At 45.2% G+C, this 16,175-nt stretch overlaps 2 protein-coding genes across 5 annotated transcripts in view; one reads left to right on the forward strand and one right to left on the reverse strand.

Annotated features, from left to right (window-relative positions):
• On the reverse strand, positions 1–15,165 carry POLR1E (RNA polymerase I subunit E). The gene is made up of 12 exons (XM_031609561.2): positions 14,984–15,165; positions 14,807–14,910; positions 14,104–14,180; positions 11,933–12,018; positions 11,123–11,178; positions 10,590–10,734; positions 8,550–8,657; positions 7,971–8,067; positions 7,056–7,189; positions 6,149–6,230; positions 5,127–5,258; positions 1–2,691 (listed from the first exon to the last, which is right to left on the reverse strand). Exons 1-12 carry the CDS (start codon positions 15,042–15,044, stop codon positions 2,532–2,534), a joined length of 1,242 nt encoding a protein of 413 aa, XP_031465421.2. The 5' UTR covers positions 15,045–15,165; the 3' UTR covers positions 1–2,531.
• The window catches only part of ZBTB5 (zinc finger and BTB domain containing 5), a 15,407-nt gene continuing 14,391 nt past the window's right edge, over positions 15,160–16,175 (forward strand). For 2 of the 4 annotated variants that reach the window (XM_090130881.1, XM_031609560.2), the window contains exon 1: positions 15,472–15,685. The gene's annotated coding sequence lies outside the window, so the exon portion shown is untranslated. Of the gene's footprint in view, positions 15,375–15,471; positions 15,686–16,175 lie in introns of those variants that run through there. The other 2 variants (XM_031609558.2, XM_031609559.2) reach the window with 2 other exon arrangements.

The raw sequence follows: 16,175 nt of genomic DNA on the forward strand, positions 1-16,175 counted from the left end.
AAACCACTTTTTAACAGTGGAAAACAAACAAACAAACAAAAAAAACCCCTCATTAACAGTATTATCTTGTTAACTAGACAGCGTGGGATGGAGAAACCACATTTCATACGGCTGCAAGATCCCTCCCAACCCAACCTTGTGATGATTCTGTGATTCTATGGAAGTTATGTTGCTCTCATCAGCAACAGAAATGCAAACTGGGAGACTGTTGTACCTGGCATCACTCAAGAAACACAACAAAATAAATTCGGCAATCAAATAAACAGAACACTTGGGAGAAATGAGCTGGCATAACAAAACCACTTTCATTTCTTTATCTGTCATTTGCTCTCTTCCATTCCCATTCACTGCAATTCCAGCAGCCAGTCCCTGGAAAAAGTGGTTCCCTCTGGTAGGAGACAAAAAGAAAGCTGCCACCAGAAATGATGCCTACCTGCACACAGTTTGTACAGATGCCAGAGCAGAAACAGTTGTTTTCCCCCAAAACGTAAACAGGCAGATAGAAATCAACTGTTAAAAACAAATACAAATAAAGAGAGCGAGCTCTGATATTCAGTTCTGCCTGAGCTGTACAGGCTTGGGTGCTGGTGGATCCTTAAGACCCCATTCAGAAAGTCCTACCATGACAGAAGAACCACAGTGGCTTTCAGGAATAGAAACAGTTCTGATCTTCCCGGCAGAGCCTCTAACGTGGAGGTAATGAGGACACAGTAACAGGCATGCCTGTATGTCCATGCTTTGCTGCTGGCCTACCAGAAGGAGCTTTACCTCTGCAGATACTCTCTGCCCTCCGGAAGGGCTTCATTTTCAGTTGACACTGCCAAAAAGTGATGACACAAATAACACGTGACTGAAGCGAGGGATGTTTCTCCCTGGAAAGAGAGGGCTTATGAAAGTCTCGTGGAGAGATGTGACCCAATTTTTCTTTGGGTTGAATGTCTGATTGCAACTCTATACATTCCACGTGAAAATTTGCTTGGAAATCTTGAAACTTGTTCTCAAATTTATCAAAATGGAAAGCACAGCTGCGTATTTTTCACTGTTCACAAGGCTGATGAAATTATTTTACCATACCTGGAGCTTGCCATAATTTAAGTTCTATTTCAGATGCCCTTGTCTGAAACACAGCACAGATAAGGTGATTTTCACCTTGAAGATGCATGTTTAACTCACTTAAATGAGCAGTCAAATCCACCAAAAATGCCAAATCTGTGAGCCATCTTTCATCTTCAAGTTCTGGCACAACAAGTTTTCCTTCCGATTCCCTAAAGGACTTGATTTCACTTTGCAAATCATAAAGACTTTTTAGTATTTAACCCTGACTTAGCCACCTTCCTTCAGCAAAGCTAATGATGACCTTGTAGTCAGCACCCACACTTTTAAGGAGCTCCTAGAACTGGCGATGATCAGACGTTGTGAAGTGCACAGCTTTGATGATGATCTGCATGACATTAACCATTTTCTTGATGCCTGATGCAGTGATGTTTTGTAACACTTGAGTTACCAGAGGTAGCTACATCATCTCCTATGAATTTTATACATCCCCCTTTTGTACTGACTGTTGCTGGCTCACCATCTGTAGCCAGCAATCATGGTGCCACGTGTGTTGGCAAGAGTTGAAGTAAATCATTTTCATGTATTTACTTTTTTTACTGCTTCTTACAAATCAAAGAGATAGAGCTGTGCCTTTCAGTGGCACCAAAGAAGCCATTTCTTCAGTGACATTGTATTTGTTACCAACATCTCTTATGAAAATAGCCAGAAGAGCTACAAATGTAGCATCAGTACTTTCATCTACTGCCAAAGCTTAATATTTAAAATTAGCAGCTTTACTCTCCAATTTTTTTTTTTTTCTGATAGATTTTTCCTATTTCCTCAGTTCAACCAGCAACAGACTGGTGAGACAAAATTATTTTACAAAAATCTTTTTCTGTTTTTCAAGCAGGACACATTATATCTATCATGGTTTCCACACATTGCTTAACAAACTCAGTGTCAGAAAATGGTTTTGATTTTCTTGTGATCAGGCTTCCTATCAGGTAACTAGCCTTTATAGTCCATTTTCATTAAAAAAAAGTGACTTTTTTCAGTTCCACTATTTTATTTTTACAAAGCACCCCCCGACACACGTGGACTGTGGCAGCATGTTTCTGCATATAATGTCTTCTGAAATCATAATCTCTGAAAATTTCATGATTTCCTTGCAAACTAAGCACAGTGCCATATTATTTGTCTGTGCTGCACTGCACCCTCCCCTTGTCCTGGGGCCAGGCTGCTAGGAAAGGCAGATTTTGTGTTGAGGGACATGGTTTAAGTGAGAACTATTGGTGATAAGTGGATGGTTGGACTGAATGATCTTGAAGGTCTTTTCCAACCTTGGCAATTCTGTGAATATCTGTTCCCATCAACTGAGAGACTTCAATGGGGCTGTGCCGTGATGCTGGAAAGCCAAATCCAACAGACAAAAGCATCCCCATGATGCTGCACGTGCAGAATAAGTGTTGAGAATGAAACTGTTTCACCCCTGCTTTTTAGTTAATCTTTCTGCGCTTCCTCTGGCTTCCTGATGCTTTCTGCACAGGCAAGGGGAGAGAGAGGGTGCCAAGCTTGTGATTTTGATCATTCTCGAGTCCTGGCATCCCCTTTGCCTTGGAGACCTTCAACCGCATGGCCCTCGCAATGTCCATCATCCTGGAAAACAACAGAAAAACACTGTGTTAGTGGGGCAGAAAGGTCCTCTGAGGAAGACACTGCAAAAAGAGCGACAGCTTTTTCACCTCCAGAGAAAAGCTAAGAGGCAGAAGCACAAGCAGGATGTCTGCTCTGCATCTCAACATAAGCACGAGAACATAAGCTGGAAGTATATAAAGACTACAAGGCAGAGCCTTGCTGGAAAGGCTAAAACACCACCAAACTGGAAAAAAGCACCTCAGAGAGTATTAAAAACCCATGGTGCTTTACTCAGTGTACAGCAGCCTTGGAAAAAAAAAAAAAAAAAAGCAAGCAGCCTGTTTCCCAATAGAATCTTATACTATGAATGGCAGGATGGAGAGAACCTAGAACAAAGAAAACATCTCCTCTTAACTGCTGAAATACAGCAGTCCTAGATGTGAACAGAAAGTCTTGGTTGAGATCTGTACTAAGTAGGGCTTGGTCAAGATGTCACAGGCCTGAACACACCTGGAGACTTGCCAAACACAGAAGAAAGCATGTCTGAGTAAATGTAGCGAGGAAATGAAAATACTCCCCCATCTGGGACCAGGAGAACACATCTCAGAATCCTCTCAGCTGACTTCACATCTTTGAAAGACAAACAGATTCAGATGGCAAGAGATATCTGGTGCTATTCAAACAAACCTCCCACTCTAAGCTATGATCATTCCAAGGCTAAATCAAGTGGCTCATGGCCAGATGCCTCATCTTTGTTTTTCCAAGAGGTTGCTGCTTCCCTCACTTTTTTTCTTACCATCACACTACAGTCTATGCTCCCAGCTCTAGTACAGCACTTAAAAGCAAAAACTTTGGTGTTAATTGCAGAAAAAGAAAATGTCTTTTATTGAAAAGCTTACTTCCAAAGCAATAAAATTTTAAAAAGTATAGGAAACCAACATCAGATTATACTGTTAAAGCCACTATTAGTCAACAAAGAACAGAACTGGAGGCAAAACCCAGAAATCTTTGCAATAGGTTTGAATATAGAGCTTACAAAACCAAGAGGCAGCTAACAGCTCTGTAACTTCCAGTTATCCCAGAATCTTGATATTAAATCCTTCTAGGAGAAGCCCCAGCTTCTAGAATGTTTTTCACAGTGATACTGAAGGGATTTTGTCCTTTCAGTTCCTTCCCCTCTAAACAACCCCAATGGAAAAGATAAACACAGTGGATCTAGGCAGCAAATGTCTTTAGAGTCACCACAACTTGCAGAACAGGAAAGGCAGCTATCACACACAGCTGAGCAGCTACTAACAGGGCCACCTGACCCAGTCCCAAACAGTAATAACAAGTTGCCTGATGAGCTAATGTCTGTAGGGATATTTCCCAGCAAGCTCAGCACACTGGCTGATTAGTTCTGATCAATTCCTGATTTATTCTGCAGGAGCCAGAGAGATATTATAGTGCAAACTGCAGTGGAAGAGTTCTCAGTGCCAGAGGAACTGTGAGGCTCTGCCTGACACCTGCAGGTTTAAGCATGTCTTGCAGCTAGCAGTACAGAGACATCATTGGCAGGAGAACAGTTATTTCTCCACAGAAGATTTAAGCATAGGGAGAAATTTCTCCACAATCGAACATAACAAGCATTTTTTTGCCTAGATGCTTATATTGCATGTTGTTCTCTACCCACTCAGCTTCACTGAGTTGGCACTGGGAGGAGCAGCCAGAGGGCTATGCTGACATCCAGATAGACTCTGACAAACTGAAGAGGTGAGGTGAGCAGAATCTTATGAAATTGAATTGCAAAGTCCTGTACCAGGGGAGGTAGAGCAACTACATGCTTGCAATCTGCCTGTGAGACAGAAAATCTGCTCCAAGCTTTCCAGTTACAGTCGGATACAAATCTGTGCTTGCATCCAAACTGGTAACTAGCTGACAGAAAATCTCTGCAGAAAGAAGGGATACAGCAGACTGTTCAGTGAGGAACAACGTGATTTGGCAGGCAAGAAACAGCACTGGGCAGCACCTGGATAGGTTTTCTGCCATTTTGATGCTGCCTGCCTTAAGTTTTCCCACTTTCAAATAGATGAAAAACCTTATAGCGCACCTGAGCAGCTTTGTGAAAAGCACTTCTTTTCAAAGCTATGAGTTGTATAACCACCCCACTACACGTAGCAGGGCTTGAATTTAAAACTTCAACACATGCAGAGTCCAACTGCAACTTAGAAATCTCACAGCAGGTATCAGTGTACTATTTGGGCACAGAAGAGGCTCCAGAGCTCTTTTCCCTACAGATTGCTTGCAGGAGGACCATAGGCTTGCAGGAGGACCATAGGCTTGCAGGAGGACCATAGGCTTGCAGGAGGACCATAGGCTTGCAGGAGGACCATAGGCTTGCAGGAGGACCATAGGCTTGCAGGAGGACCATAGGCTTGCAGGAGGACCATAGGCTTGCAGGAGCAAACACGACTCACCTGCTTTCGTGGAGCTTCAAGTCATTCTGCAGGATAGTGAGGTCTATTTGGAAGTTTTTAATGTGCAGAGCCAATGCAATGACGTATGCTGCAATTTTAGTCTTCAGTGATGCAGAGATTAAATTCTGAACACTAAACAGCAAGAATGAGAACAGATGAAATGCAGTTAGCAAATCCAAAACAACCATTTATGAGGTGCAGACAGAACTGGAGTCCCAGTTAGCTATGACAAGCATTTCCTAGACATGAAAAAGAGCTTTAAGCAACACATATCTCTGATTACAGGGACCTTCAAGGTCTTCCTCACCAACTGCCTATGTTTCTGTTCAGAAGTGCAGGCCTCTGGAAACGTTTACTAGTTTACAGACTTGGTTAAATCACTAACTACTGACACTTCTGCCTCTTTGGCACACTGGCAAGAGCATAGCAAAGTGAAACTGATCTGAAGGTACTCACTGCAACCATTAATGGCACCTGAAATACACAACATACAAAGCAGGTCTGAAAGCATTTAATTTGACTGTTCACCTCTGGTGTGAGTCTTTATAGACAAATGTTCCCTCTGGCCCATTTGGACTCAAACTTTCTTGTTAACTTCCAATTCACAGCAAATAGCAGCTGTGTGATGGCTGAACCATGGCAGTTAGGCTTGCTTTGTGCAGAGGCTGTTGGATTCTTGAGGAAATGCATTGTAGCAAGTTATATATATATATATGTAGAAGTTATAATTCTTCTCACTCTTGCTGATTAAGTCAGCCTGGTGAGTCTGGCTAAATTCACAGGCACAGGCTTGTTTATACACACATGGTTCTGCCTTTCCCAGTTACATTTTAGACTTGCATTATTCATGGATGAACATCAGTCATAACAGAATATTCTACCTGGCCTGGTCTGCTACTCAAGAGAAGTTTCTGCTGTTTCCATTTTGGTGCAGTGTTATTTGATAATGACTCTCTGGCCCTTCAAGCTGTATTCTACACCATTTCAACATCAGTAACACCAAAGCAATCACAGTTCCTTACCTGCCATTGTTGTAGGTCAGTGAAGTGAAGTTCTTCATAAGTTTCCTGCTAATGATGTGAGGGCATTCAGGACCCAATGGATCTAGGATAGAAAGGGGTTTCACAGTGAGCACCAAGACTAGTTATTTTCACATCCATTTCAGGCCTCCTAGACTAACCCCTGTTGGATGACTCCTGAATCTCCACCAATGCAGAAAGATATTTACAGACAGACCTTCTTCACCCATCTTCCCTGTCAGTGAAAATGATAACGTTGGAATTTTTGTAGGAAACAGGAACACAAGGTCTGTGAAATACAGCAAGTCCTGAAAACTTCAACCAAAACATTTGCGTGGTGCCTTTGAGAAAAGCAGTTCCTGCCATTTTATAAGCAACATTTTGAAGACTGTCACCCACAAGATATTAAGCAAAGTCTGACATGAACCCCCCATTCTTAAGAGCACAAAAACACCTAAAGATCGCATTGTGTATGTATGCCTCTTGCAGCTAAAACATGGAGGCTAGATGAGGGAGAGTACTGATAGTTTCCTGCCTCCTGGCTTAGGAGTAAAGTTTGACAATATAAAATGCGTTTTTAGTTTTTAGAAACCCTGAATAAGCGAAAAAAGAATCTCACATTCAGATCTAAGCTATTTTATCTCTTACAATAGGAGCTCACAGCAGGACCCTGATGTATGACACTTAGAAAGGGACTAAAAAGAACGACACATGTATCTCCCAGTAGATGCAGATCTAAAACTCCACAATGACATGGAAATACTGTGAACCATAGAATCACAAGGTTGGAAACGACCTGCAAGCAGCCATTTATCAAACAGGTAACTCCAGGTAGCTTCAGTATTTGCTATTATAGTAACTACAAACCAAGTCCCAGCAGGTAGCTAAAAAGAGCTGAAAATTTTCTTACGCTTCTTCTTGATTATTTTCAGAAAGCTGAACTTAATAAGGATGTCTAGAAACCACAGGCATCGAGCTTTGCGATCCCTGCTCTTTTCATCAGCAGGCAGGAACTTCAGCTCCTCTAAGACAAAGGAGCAATGGCTGAAGAGGAAAGAGAGGGAGCATGAGGACCAAAGAATCAGGGACTAGATACTTATTAGAACCATACACAACACACCCTTAAATTCAATGCACAGCTCTTTCAGGTTAGAATAGTTCCCCGTACACTAATACAAGAAAGCTAACAATGCTGCTGTGTGCACATTTTCTTTGCCCACCAGTCAGCATATTTCTGCATGTGGCACTATGCAGGTCCTTACCTAGGCACAGATGGGAAGCAGTGAAAGTGAACTGTGGCTTGTGCTTTACCTGCTTACTTCAGCACCAGGACTTAACACAAGTCCATATCCATTTGCAAAGCCACACCAAATTCCAATTACGACAGTATGTGGTGGGAACAGTGCTCAGCCACAGGTCTGTCATTCTTAGCACAGATCTGTGGTCCCATATCTAGGCATCTGCCTTCATCCTACACTTTGGATTTACTCCCTATCTTTCTCTATAATCAGTTCCCAAAAGAACAACTGCACTGAAAAAGATACTGTCCTCAAACTTGTAAACATTTTCTGGTTTGTCAGCATCTTCATGACATGGTGGTAGGAAAATGTGCACAGCACCTCTTCTTCCATAACATTACACCTCCACACTTTCCAAAGGTAAGCACAGAGACATGGCCTAATGTCTTCCCTTTAGACTGAAGACTATAACTATCCATACTGGGGAGCTGGTAAAGCTGGTAACAGCTGCCATCCTGCATGTAAGAAGAACCACATTTTCACAACGCCAGTCTTAGCTATTAAAAAGCTGCTTGCAGAAGTATTACCTTTTCTCTTCTGTTTTCTTGGCAATTTCTTCTGAAGTGATGTTAATAAAGGCTGCTGCTGGACTCTGCAATGCTTCATATTCTGCTGGGGATAGAACTGGATGGACTTTAAAGAAAAGAACACGAGGACCTTCTCTCTTTACTGGTTCTGAATAGCTCATAGTGAGATACAGTCTGTCAGCTCTTGCTATAGGAGGTGTGGGGCAGGGAAGTGGGGAAGAAAATTATAAATTAGCAGGATGTAACAACAGAACTTATTGTAACCAAAACCAAGTATCTCTGAAGTATAGTGGCTGAAACACAAAGAATGTCTCATACTTTTGGCCTCATTGTTATTCTTAGCTGAATAGCTCCCAACAAGCAGGCACAGTATCCCCCTCTTTATAGGAAGGAGGAAGAATACAGAACTGGCAACCCCAAAGCCCCAACATACTAAGTTCCTGCTCTCAGCGTTTGGCTTCTGAGGGGAGAAGGCTCAGCTCTGCTGTCACATGCCTAGCAGCACTTTCTCCCATATGCCAGACTACCAACAAGGAAGTTCCCAGGCAACAGAAACCACACTGCCACTGAAAAAGATACTGTCCTCAAACTTGTAAACATTTTCTGGTTTGTCAGCATCTTCATGACACGGTGGTAGGAAAATGGACATGTTCTGTTCATCATCTTGGGCCACATCCTGGATCAAAGCTTTGGAGTGAAGAAGAAAAGAAGACAGCATTTGCACCACGCAGAGAAAGCCACAAGGAATACAATCACAGTCCATGACTTCTTGTAAATACAAGCCAACTCAATGGGGTCTTTGGGTCAACGCTAGTTTAGTTACAAAAGAAAACAGAAACTGAACTGGATTTTTAAACACTTAATTCACTGGGAACAGCATAAGGAAAGGCCACAGCTCTTTCTTATTTTGTGACTGTCATTTACAAACACAGAAAGCATTCCAGGAGGCAAGGAAAGGCTGAGAGCCTCAGATTTGCATGTAATGTACTAAGCATGCTAAATTTTACACCGGTGCCTTAAAATCATAGAGCATAAAACAGGTAACTGGCACTGTTCAGTCTGGAGAAGAGGAGGCTCAGGGAAGACCTTATTGCTTTCTACAAATACTTAAGAGGAGGTTGCAGGGAAGTTGGACTCTTTTCACACGTATCCAGCAATAGGATGAGAGGTAACGGCCTCAAGTTGCACCAGGGAGGTTTAGGTTGGGTATCAGGAAAAATTTCTTCTCCCCAAATGGTCAAGCATTGGAACAGGCTGCCTGGGGAGGTGGTAGAGTCACCATCCCTGGGAGTTTTCAATAAAAGGGTAATTGTGGCACCGACGGACGTGGTTTAGCAGGCATGGTGGTGCTGGTTGGGCCAGATGATCTTAAGAGATCTTTTCCAAGCTTAAGCTGATTTTGTGATCTTGAGTTGGAAGGAACCCACAAGGACCACTGACTCCAACTCCTGACTCCGTACAGGACCACACAGATCTCATATTGTTATTTCCCACAGAGTGTTTCAAAGGCTTCTCAAATCACTTCTGTGAACTTTCTGCTACTTCAGATTCAGAAATGCTGCCCTAGACTAGAAAAAATTCAAGGCAAGAAGTGCTCCAATATAAACTGATTGGTACAACAGCACCTCTTGTTTCTACAATGTGTAAAAGAACATTGTTTTGACACCCTGTGTCCCAATGGACATCCATTTGGCCCAGGGTAGCTCATAGAGCACAGCAAACATGGAGTACAGCACACAAGGGATAAGAGTTCCAAAGCTGATGAGAGATGATAGTCAGCAGATGTCTCTCTCATTCATAGCTAATACAGGTTAGAATCCCATAAGTGCTGAAAGAAGGGAGCTCTAGAGGTCTCAACTCCAACTATCTGCTTGGACTAGGACTGCCTCCAGCATTACATCAGAGGAGCCCTGGCTTTGTACAGGCTTTGGAGGTCACCTAAAGAACAGTGACCATACACCTCCCTGTAAGTGTCCCAGAGCTGCATTACCCTTCCAGGCAGGGAGTCTCTCTCTCTCTCTCTCTCTCTCTCTCTCACACAGTCTGGAGATCACTGCAACTTCTGCTGCTAACACTTTCTGTAAAGCCTTACACTGCTGGGAAAGGCTAGGCTCTGACTGCCCTTTCAGATAGCTGTGGACTGTTGCTAGTTTCCCTGTGGCCTCCTCTTTACCAGACTAACCAAACTCAAAGTGCTGTGATACTGCTTAAGTCATAAGATACTGCTTAGGCCATTTTCCATACATTCTGAAGACCTTAATGAACAAACAATTCATTGACCCTTTTCAAGCCAGGTGAATTTACCACATTTATTTTGGTAGAGTAATGCCCATGGACTTCTAGAACACCAACAAAAATGGGCAGATGGACATTGATAACACAGGAGCTTTCCCTTACCCATGCAATGTCCGCACTAAGCATAGCCAGATAGAAAAGCAGCCCCTTTTCCAATAAAAATTGGCAAGTTCCTCAGCATGTGCCCATCTCAGCAGTTAAACCAACCACCTACCTTCTTACTCAAGGAAAACACTTTTCTTCTTCCTGCCATATTTGGCAAGGAATGGACAGGAAGAGGGTAATTCTGATTGCCTTCACCAACATCTTAGACAACATTCTTACCTGTTACCCCCTTTGCATCTATAACATCTGCTGCTGCTTTTGTCACAGCTGTATTGAGAATATCATTGCCCACTGCATTCATTCGCCGAGAGTTCAGAGCTCGCTTCTGCTTGCTGGTACCAAAAGCCTCAATGCACAAATCCACCTGTGCATAACAGAGAAGCAAGTGACAACACACTGCTGAATTCAAGACACTTTGCATGAAAGAAGAATACGCAGATAGCCATTGCTTGTTCTATATCTACATTTTTTAAGTAATCTCAAACACACCACTGGGTACAACCCAAGCATACTACAAAAAGTGCAAGAGGGCACGTTTTACCTGGGACTGTGGACAAGCCTGAAGTAGTTAGGAAAATACTGCTAAGCTAGACACTAATAACATGCTGTCTCAAAAACTTTCAGCAGATAGATAAAGCGCTGACCCTGCAAAGTTTGTTCTGCAACAAATCAAACATCTCAACCTCAGACAAGAACCTACCACTGTCTGCTGGATAACTATAGCAGATTATGATATCGGGTTTTAACTTTACCTTTTCCCTGTAGGATTTATTCTGATAATCCCTTGTGTCATCAGGAATTAAGTTATCTACAAAAGAATAAAAATTAGTATGCTTGGCTTGCAGCAGGCAGGAAAGTGCATGTATTTGGTACCCCTTTAGAACTAATACATTACAGAAGAACTAGAAATACCACTCCAGGGTCTTCCCTACAGGATTTTGTTAATAAAAGAATACATTGAATATAAAAGATTACATACCTGAAAAAAAAGGGAAAAGGCAGAACAATTTTTGCTACAAAATCTAAAAGCATAATGCACAGATTGCAGCAATACTAAACTCCTGTTGCCCACAGAAGAAAGCAGATCCTTAAAGATCATATTCTTAGGATTATTTCAACTACATTCAGTAATAAAAAGCAGTTCTGCTGGGGAAAAGCTGCTCTTTTTTTTTTTTTTCAATCAAATGATTCAGTCTGATGACTTCATTATTTCCAAGCTTCCCTCAGCAAGAGAAGGCTGCAATTATTCTAAGCAGTGACAACTTTATTTCTAAACCTGATATTTCCACCCTCCCACCCCTGAACTCTGTACTTGACCCCTTCCTGAATTTCAGCTATGATCTTGCTTCCTTCTCCCTTTGTTCATGCCATGCTGTTCCCCAGGTGCAGCGAGAGTGATGCATCTTCCCTCATTCTAAGACAGTACAGCAGAAATGAGGGAATAAGAGTAGGAGGAAACAGAGGGCAATGCTGTCAGTAGCCAATTAGTTAATTGCTGAATGCATACATATTTCCAGGATTCTGTGACCTTGGCACCAGGGTTAAATACAGAATAGTCCTACCTGATAGTAAGGGTTGCATGTTGAATATTTCAGCATTAAAGACTTCCATTTGTCCAGAATCCTTGTTTAAAACACCAAGAAAATACCTGGGGAGAACAGGTGCAAATGATTACCAGTGACAGACTCAGAGCTGAGAAAAATGAATGTGCCACCTCGAAAACAGGTTAATTTCAATCAAGTCAAATCTTTTTCATTTCAGACTTCAGAGGAGCAAACCCAAATAGTCTGTGCTGCTCCTCACCACAGAATCATAGAATCCTTAGAAAAAGGAAGGGACCTTTAAAGGTCATTGAGTCCAACTCCCCTGCAATGCACAGGGACACCACAGATCCACTGTGCTGTCCAGGACTTGATCCAGCTTCATTCTGAAGGTCTCCAGAGGTGGGGCATCCACCACATCTCTGGGCAACCTCTTCCAGTGCCTCACCACCCTCACTGTAAAAGATTCTTTCCTTATATCCAACCTAAATCTACCCTCTTTAAGCTTGAAGCCATTTCCCTTGTTCTGTCACCAGAGACCCTGCTGAAGAGTCTGTCCCCTTCTTCCCCATAGCTCTGCTTTAGATATCAGGTCACATCGGAGCTCTCTCTTCTCCAGGCTGTACAGACTCAGTTCTCAGCTCCTCATAGGAGAGCTGTTCTACCCCTTAGCATCATTTTTGTGTCCCACTTCTGGATGTGTTCCAACAGGTCCATGTCTCTCCTGTACTGAGGACTCCACATTTGGACACAACACTCCAAGTGAGCTCTCACCAGCACAGAGTAGAGGGGCAGGATCACCCCCCTCACCCTGCTGGCCACATTTCTTTTGATGCAACTCAGAATGTAGTTGGCTTTCTGGGCTGAGAGGGCACATTGCTGGCTCATGTCCAGCTTCCCACCCACTAGCACTCCCAGCACATTTTCAAAAGGGCTGCATTCAATCCTTTCATACCCCAGCTTGTATTAGTAGTTAGGGTTGCCTCAAGCCAGGTGCTAGATCTTGCATTTGGATTTGTTGAACCTCACGAGGTTCACCTGGGCCCACTGCTCAAGCCTGTCTAGGTCCCTCTGAATGGCATCCCATCCTTCTGGTGTGTTGACTGCAACCCACAGGTTGGTGCCATCAGCAAACTTGCTGAGGGTGCACTCAACTCCACTATCATTGTCACTGATTAAGACATTAAGGACTATTGGTCCCATCACTGACTCCTGTGGGAGTCACTGATCTCCATTCAGACACAGAGCCATTGACCACCTCTCTCTGGACTTGATTTTGCAGCCTGTTCTTTGCCCACTGAACAGCTCACCACATATTTTTAATTTGGAGAGAAATATGTAATAATCCATATCATGACACTTTCAGAAGAATGAGCACAAGGACATTAAATGGCTGGAAGCACCTCCCCTTAAGAGTTTTTGCAATTCTGTTTACTCTTCATTGTGTCACCCCACTTTAAGAAGTCCCTGCAGTCAGAGTAGAGATAAACCATGAGCAAACAGTGCAGGACAAATGGAGCACATTCACAGGGTACAGCACTTGCTAACAGGAGCCTGACACACGTCATATGCATTTCACAGCTTTGCAGGTTAGATATAACAAAGTAAGATGATTTTACATTGGTTTTCTACCTACTCAAGAAGTTTTTCTACCAGAGGATGAGAAAGATCTCCCATACAAAATAATTCTTAGGAATTCATGGGATTTGCCTCAAAGCTACAGAAATCACCTTCTTAAATCAGGACATGTGAAAATAGGTGATTTCACTGAAGCTTCCCATTACAGCAATAGGCACAGACAAATTACTAATTCATACAGCACCACTGTACTGTGGCCTGAAGTTAAATGGTGACTAATAACCCACTGGGTTCCTGACTAAAAGATGCTGATCTTCACAATTAAGAAGGAATGAAGCTGCTGTCCCTAGGTTTCAGCTATGCGCAGAAACCTTCTCTCCTTTTCCTCCAGCAGAGCTACACTCCACTTATGTATAAGAAACAGGAAATAACAAGTGCAAATGGTGCAGCTGCCAGGAGCTTTTGTCTACTGCCCAAATCCTCTGCATTCACACCATGATCTCAACGAGAACTCATCAGCCAGCTTCACAGAAGGCTACAAAAAATATTTTATTTGTGCAGTTCCTCTGCCTTCACCTCCCTGTTTCTGCCACAGAGTTGCCAGCTACCCATACCTGCATAGGGAGTTACATTTCATAGCTCCACTGCTGAAGTTATTTCCCACGTATGAAAGCCTTTCAGTTTCTGAAACCTGAAAAACAACGGAAAACTACTTGAAGAGTGCATCATTTGAAAGTGCATATTTCCCCACATGCACTTTATTCTCTCTGGTGACACAATACTTGACATTGCTGCAGTCACCACACTTTGAAGTAGTAGAAGCAGACTGTGAAAGAGTCAGTAGAGAAGAGCATTCTCTCCCAGTCAGCTTCAGATCTTACCTGCAATGCTTCAGGTTGCTTAATACAGTTACTCAAAGCTTCTCTAAGTCTACAAAACAAGCCTTACGGATGTCAAAATGAGCCAAAGGACAAAGAACTGTGGAAAGCCATCATTACAACACAGGGGAACTCAGTTTACAGTATAGTTTTTCATGCTACATTCAAAACCTTTGTATCATCTGGCGGCTATGATTAACTAGCTGAAAACAGAGGTAGCACAAACGGCTCAGACATAGACACATTTTTAAGCATTTGCGTCTCTACTCGGGCGTAGGACATTTCCCCTGAGGATTTTGGCTGAGAAATCATTTATTCATCCACTGCGCCACGCATGCGGGCAGCCGCAGGAATTAACAACGCTCTGCTGCGTGCCGATCAGATCCCTGAGAAGGCACGTGGTGCTGCCGGCGGGGCCGCCCAGACCAGCAGGCCTTACCAGAATCCTCCGCCTCTTCTTCCGGGCGTTGGCCACATCGCTGCTCCGGTAGAGGGAGAAACGCACGGCGTCGGGCCGCTGCAGCTGCCCATTAGAGAACGTCACTGCGGGCGGAAAAACAGGCCGTGAGCCTTGCCCCACCGCCTGCCCCGCCTCCCGGCCCGGCGCCCTCCTCACCCAGCAGCGCCGGCTGTTCCTCCTCGGGATCTCCGCGGTAGCACCACGTGGCGGCGGCCATAGCGCAGTACTCGCAGTACCGCGCACAGCTCACTCTCCGCACGCCTCACCGCACAGCTCGAGTGCCGGCGCTGCTCATTGGCTGCCGTCGCGGAGCGATGGCGTCACTTCCGGCCGACGCGGTGAAGTGGCAACACTTCCGGTTGAAAGCGGCGCGCGAGCGTCATTTCCGGCCGACGCGGCGCAAGGGTGGGAGTGGGGGTGGAGTCACGGGAGCGGGCTACAGGGCCGCAGGGCCGAGGAGCAGGGCCACGTCCGGCCCTTCCCGCCGCGCCGCCGCTCCCCTTCCCGCACGCCGCGCGGAGGCAGCGGCTGGGGGCGGGGATCGCGGGTGAGCGGGGTGCCGGCGAGAGGCGGGGAGGGGGAGCAGCTGGGCGCGCGGGGCGGTGGCGCGCGGGGCGGGGCGGCGGGGCCCAGGCGCGTGCGCCGGGCGCGGCTCCGCCTCCGGACGAGAGTCGGCGCGCGGCGGGTTGGGTGCGCGCAGGGCCCGCGCTGACGGTGAGCTTGGAGCAGGACCGGGCTGCCGTCCGCGGGAACTCCCGCCGCTGGGGTCTTCTGCGGACTGCCGGTGTCCGGCCCGGCCCCGCTGCAAGCATCGCGTTACCGGCGCTGGAGGTGGAGCCTGGAGCCGGGGCTGTTTGGGTTTGTAACGGCGGCGGTGCGCGGGAGCGGTCCTCGGAGGGAGGGAGGGAGGGAGGGAGGGAGGGAGCGCTCGGATGTTTTAACCGGTGGGGGGAACGTAAGTGTCTCCTGGCGTGCAGCCTCGGCGTGTGCGGGAGCCATCTGCGGACAGCAGGCGTCCCTCGCCCGGAGTCCGTCTTGACGGCCTGGACCGTGGGGAAACGTATCCCGAGGTGGCGTGTGAGACAGCAGGCCTTCCTGTCTCACTTTTGTGTAGTTACTGCGTTGCTTGTCGTAGCCGTGCTGTGGGGGACGGCGCTTGGGTGGGAGGTGCTGACTGCATTGATAGCACACGGCAGCTCTTTCCCTACCTGGCGTTTTGGCTAACGGCGTGGGGCGTCGGTTACAGCCACCTCACAGCTGATGGGTTGTCTCATGCTGACAGACCCATGCGGTGGATAAGCTGGGAGCTATTCTGCTGCCGTGGTACTGTGCTGTAAGCCTGTCTGTT

This window comes from Phasianus colchicus, chromosome Z (assembly GCF_987193195.1).
Source record: "Phasianus colchicus chromosome Z, bPhaCol1.hap1.1, whole genome shotgun sequence".
Lineage (NCBI taxonomy): Eukaryota > Metazoa > Chordata > Aves > Galliformes > Phasianidae > Phasianus > Phasianus colchicus.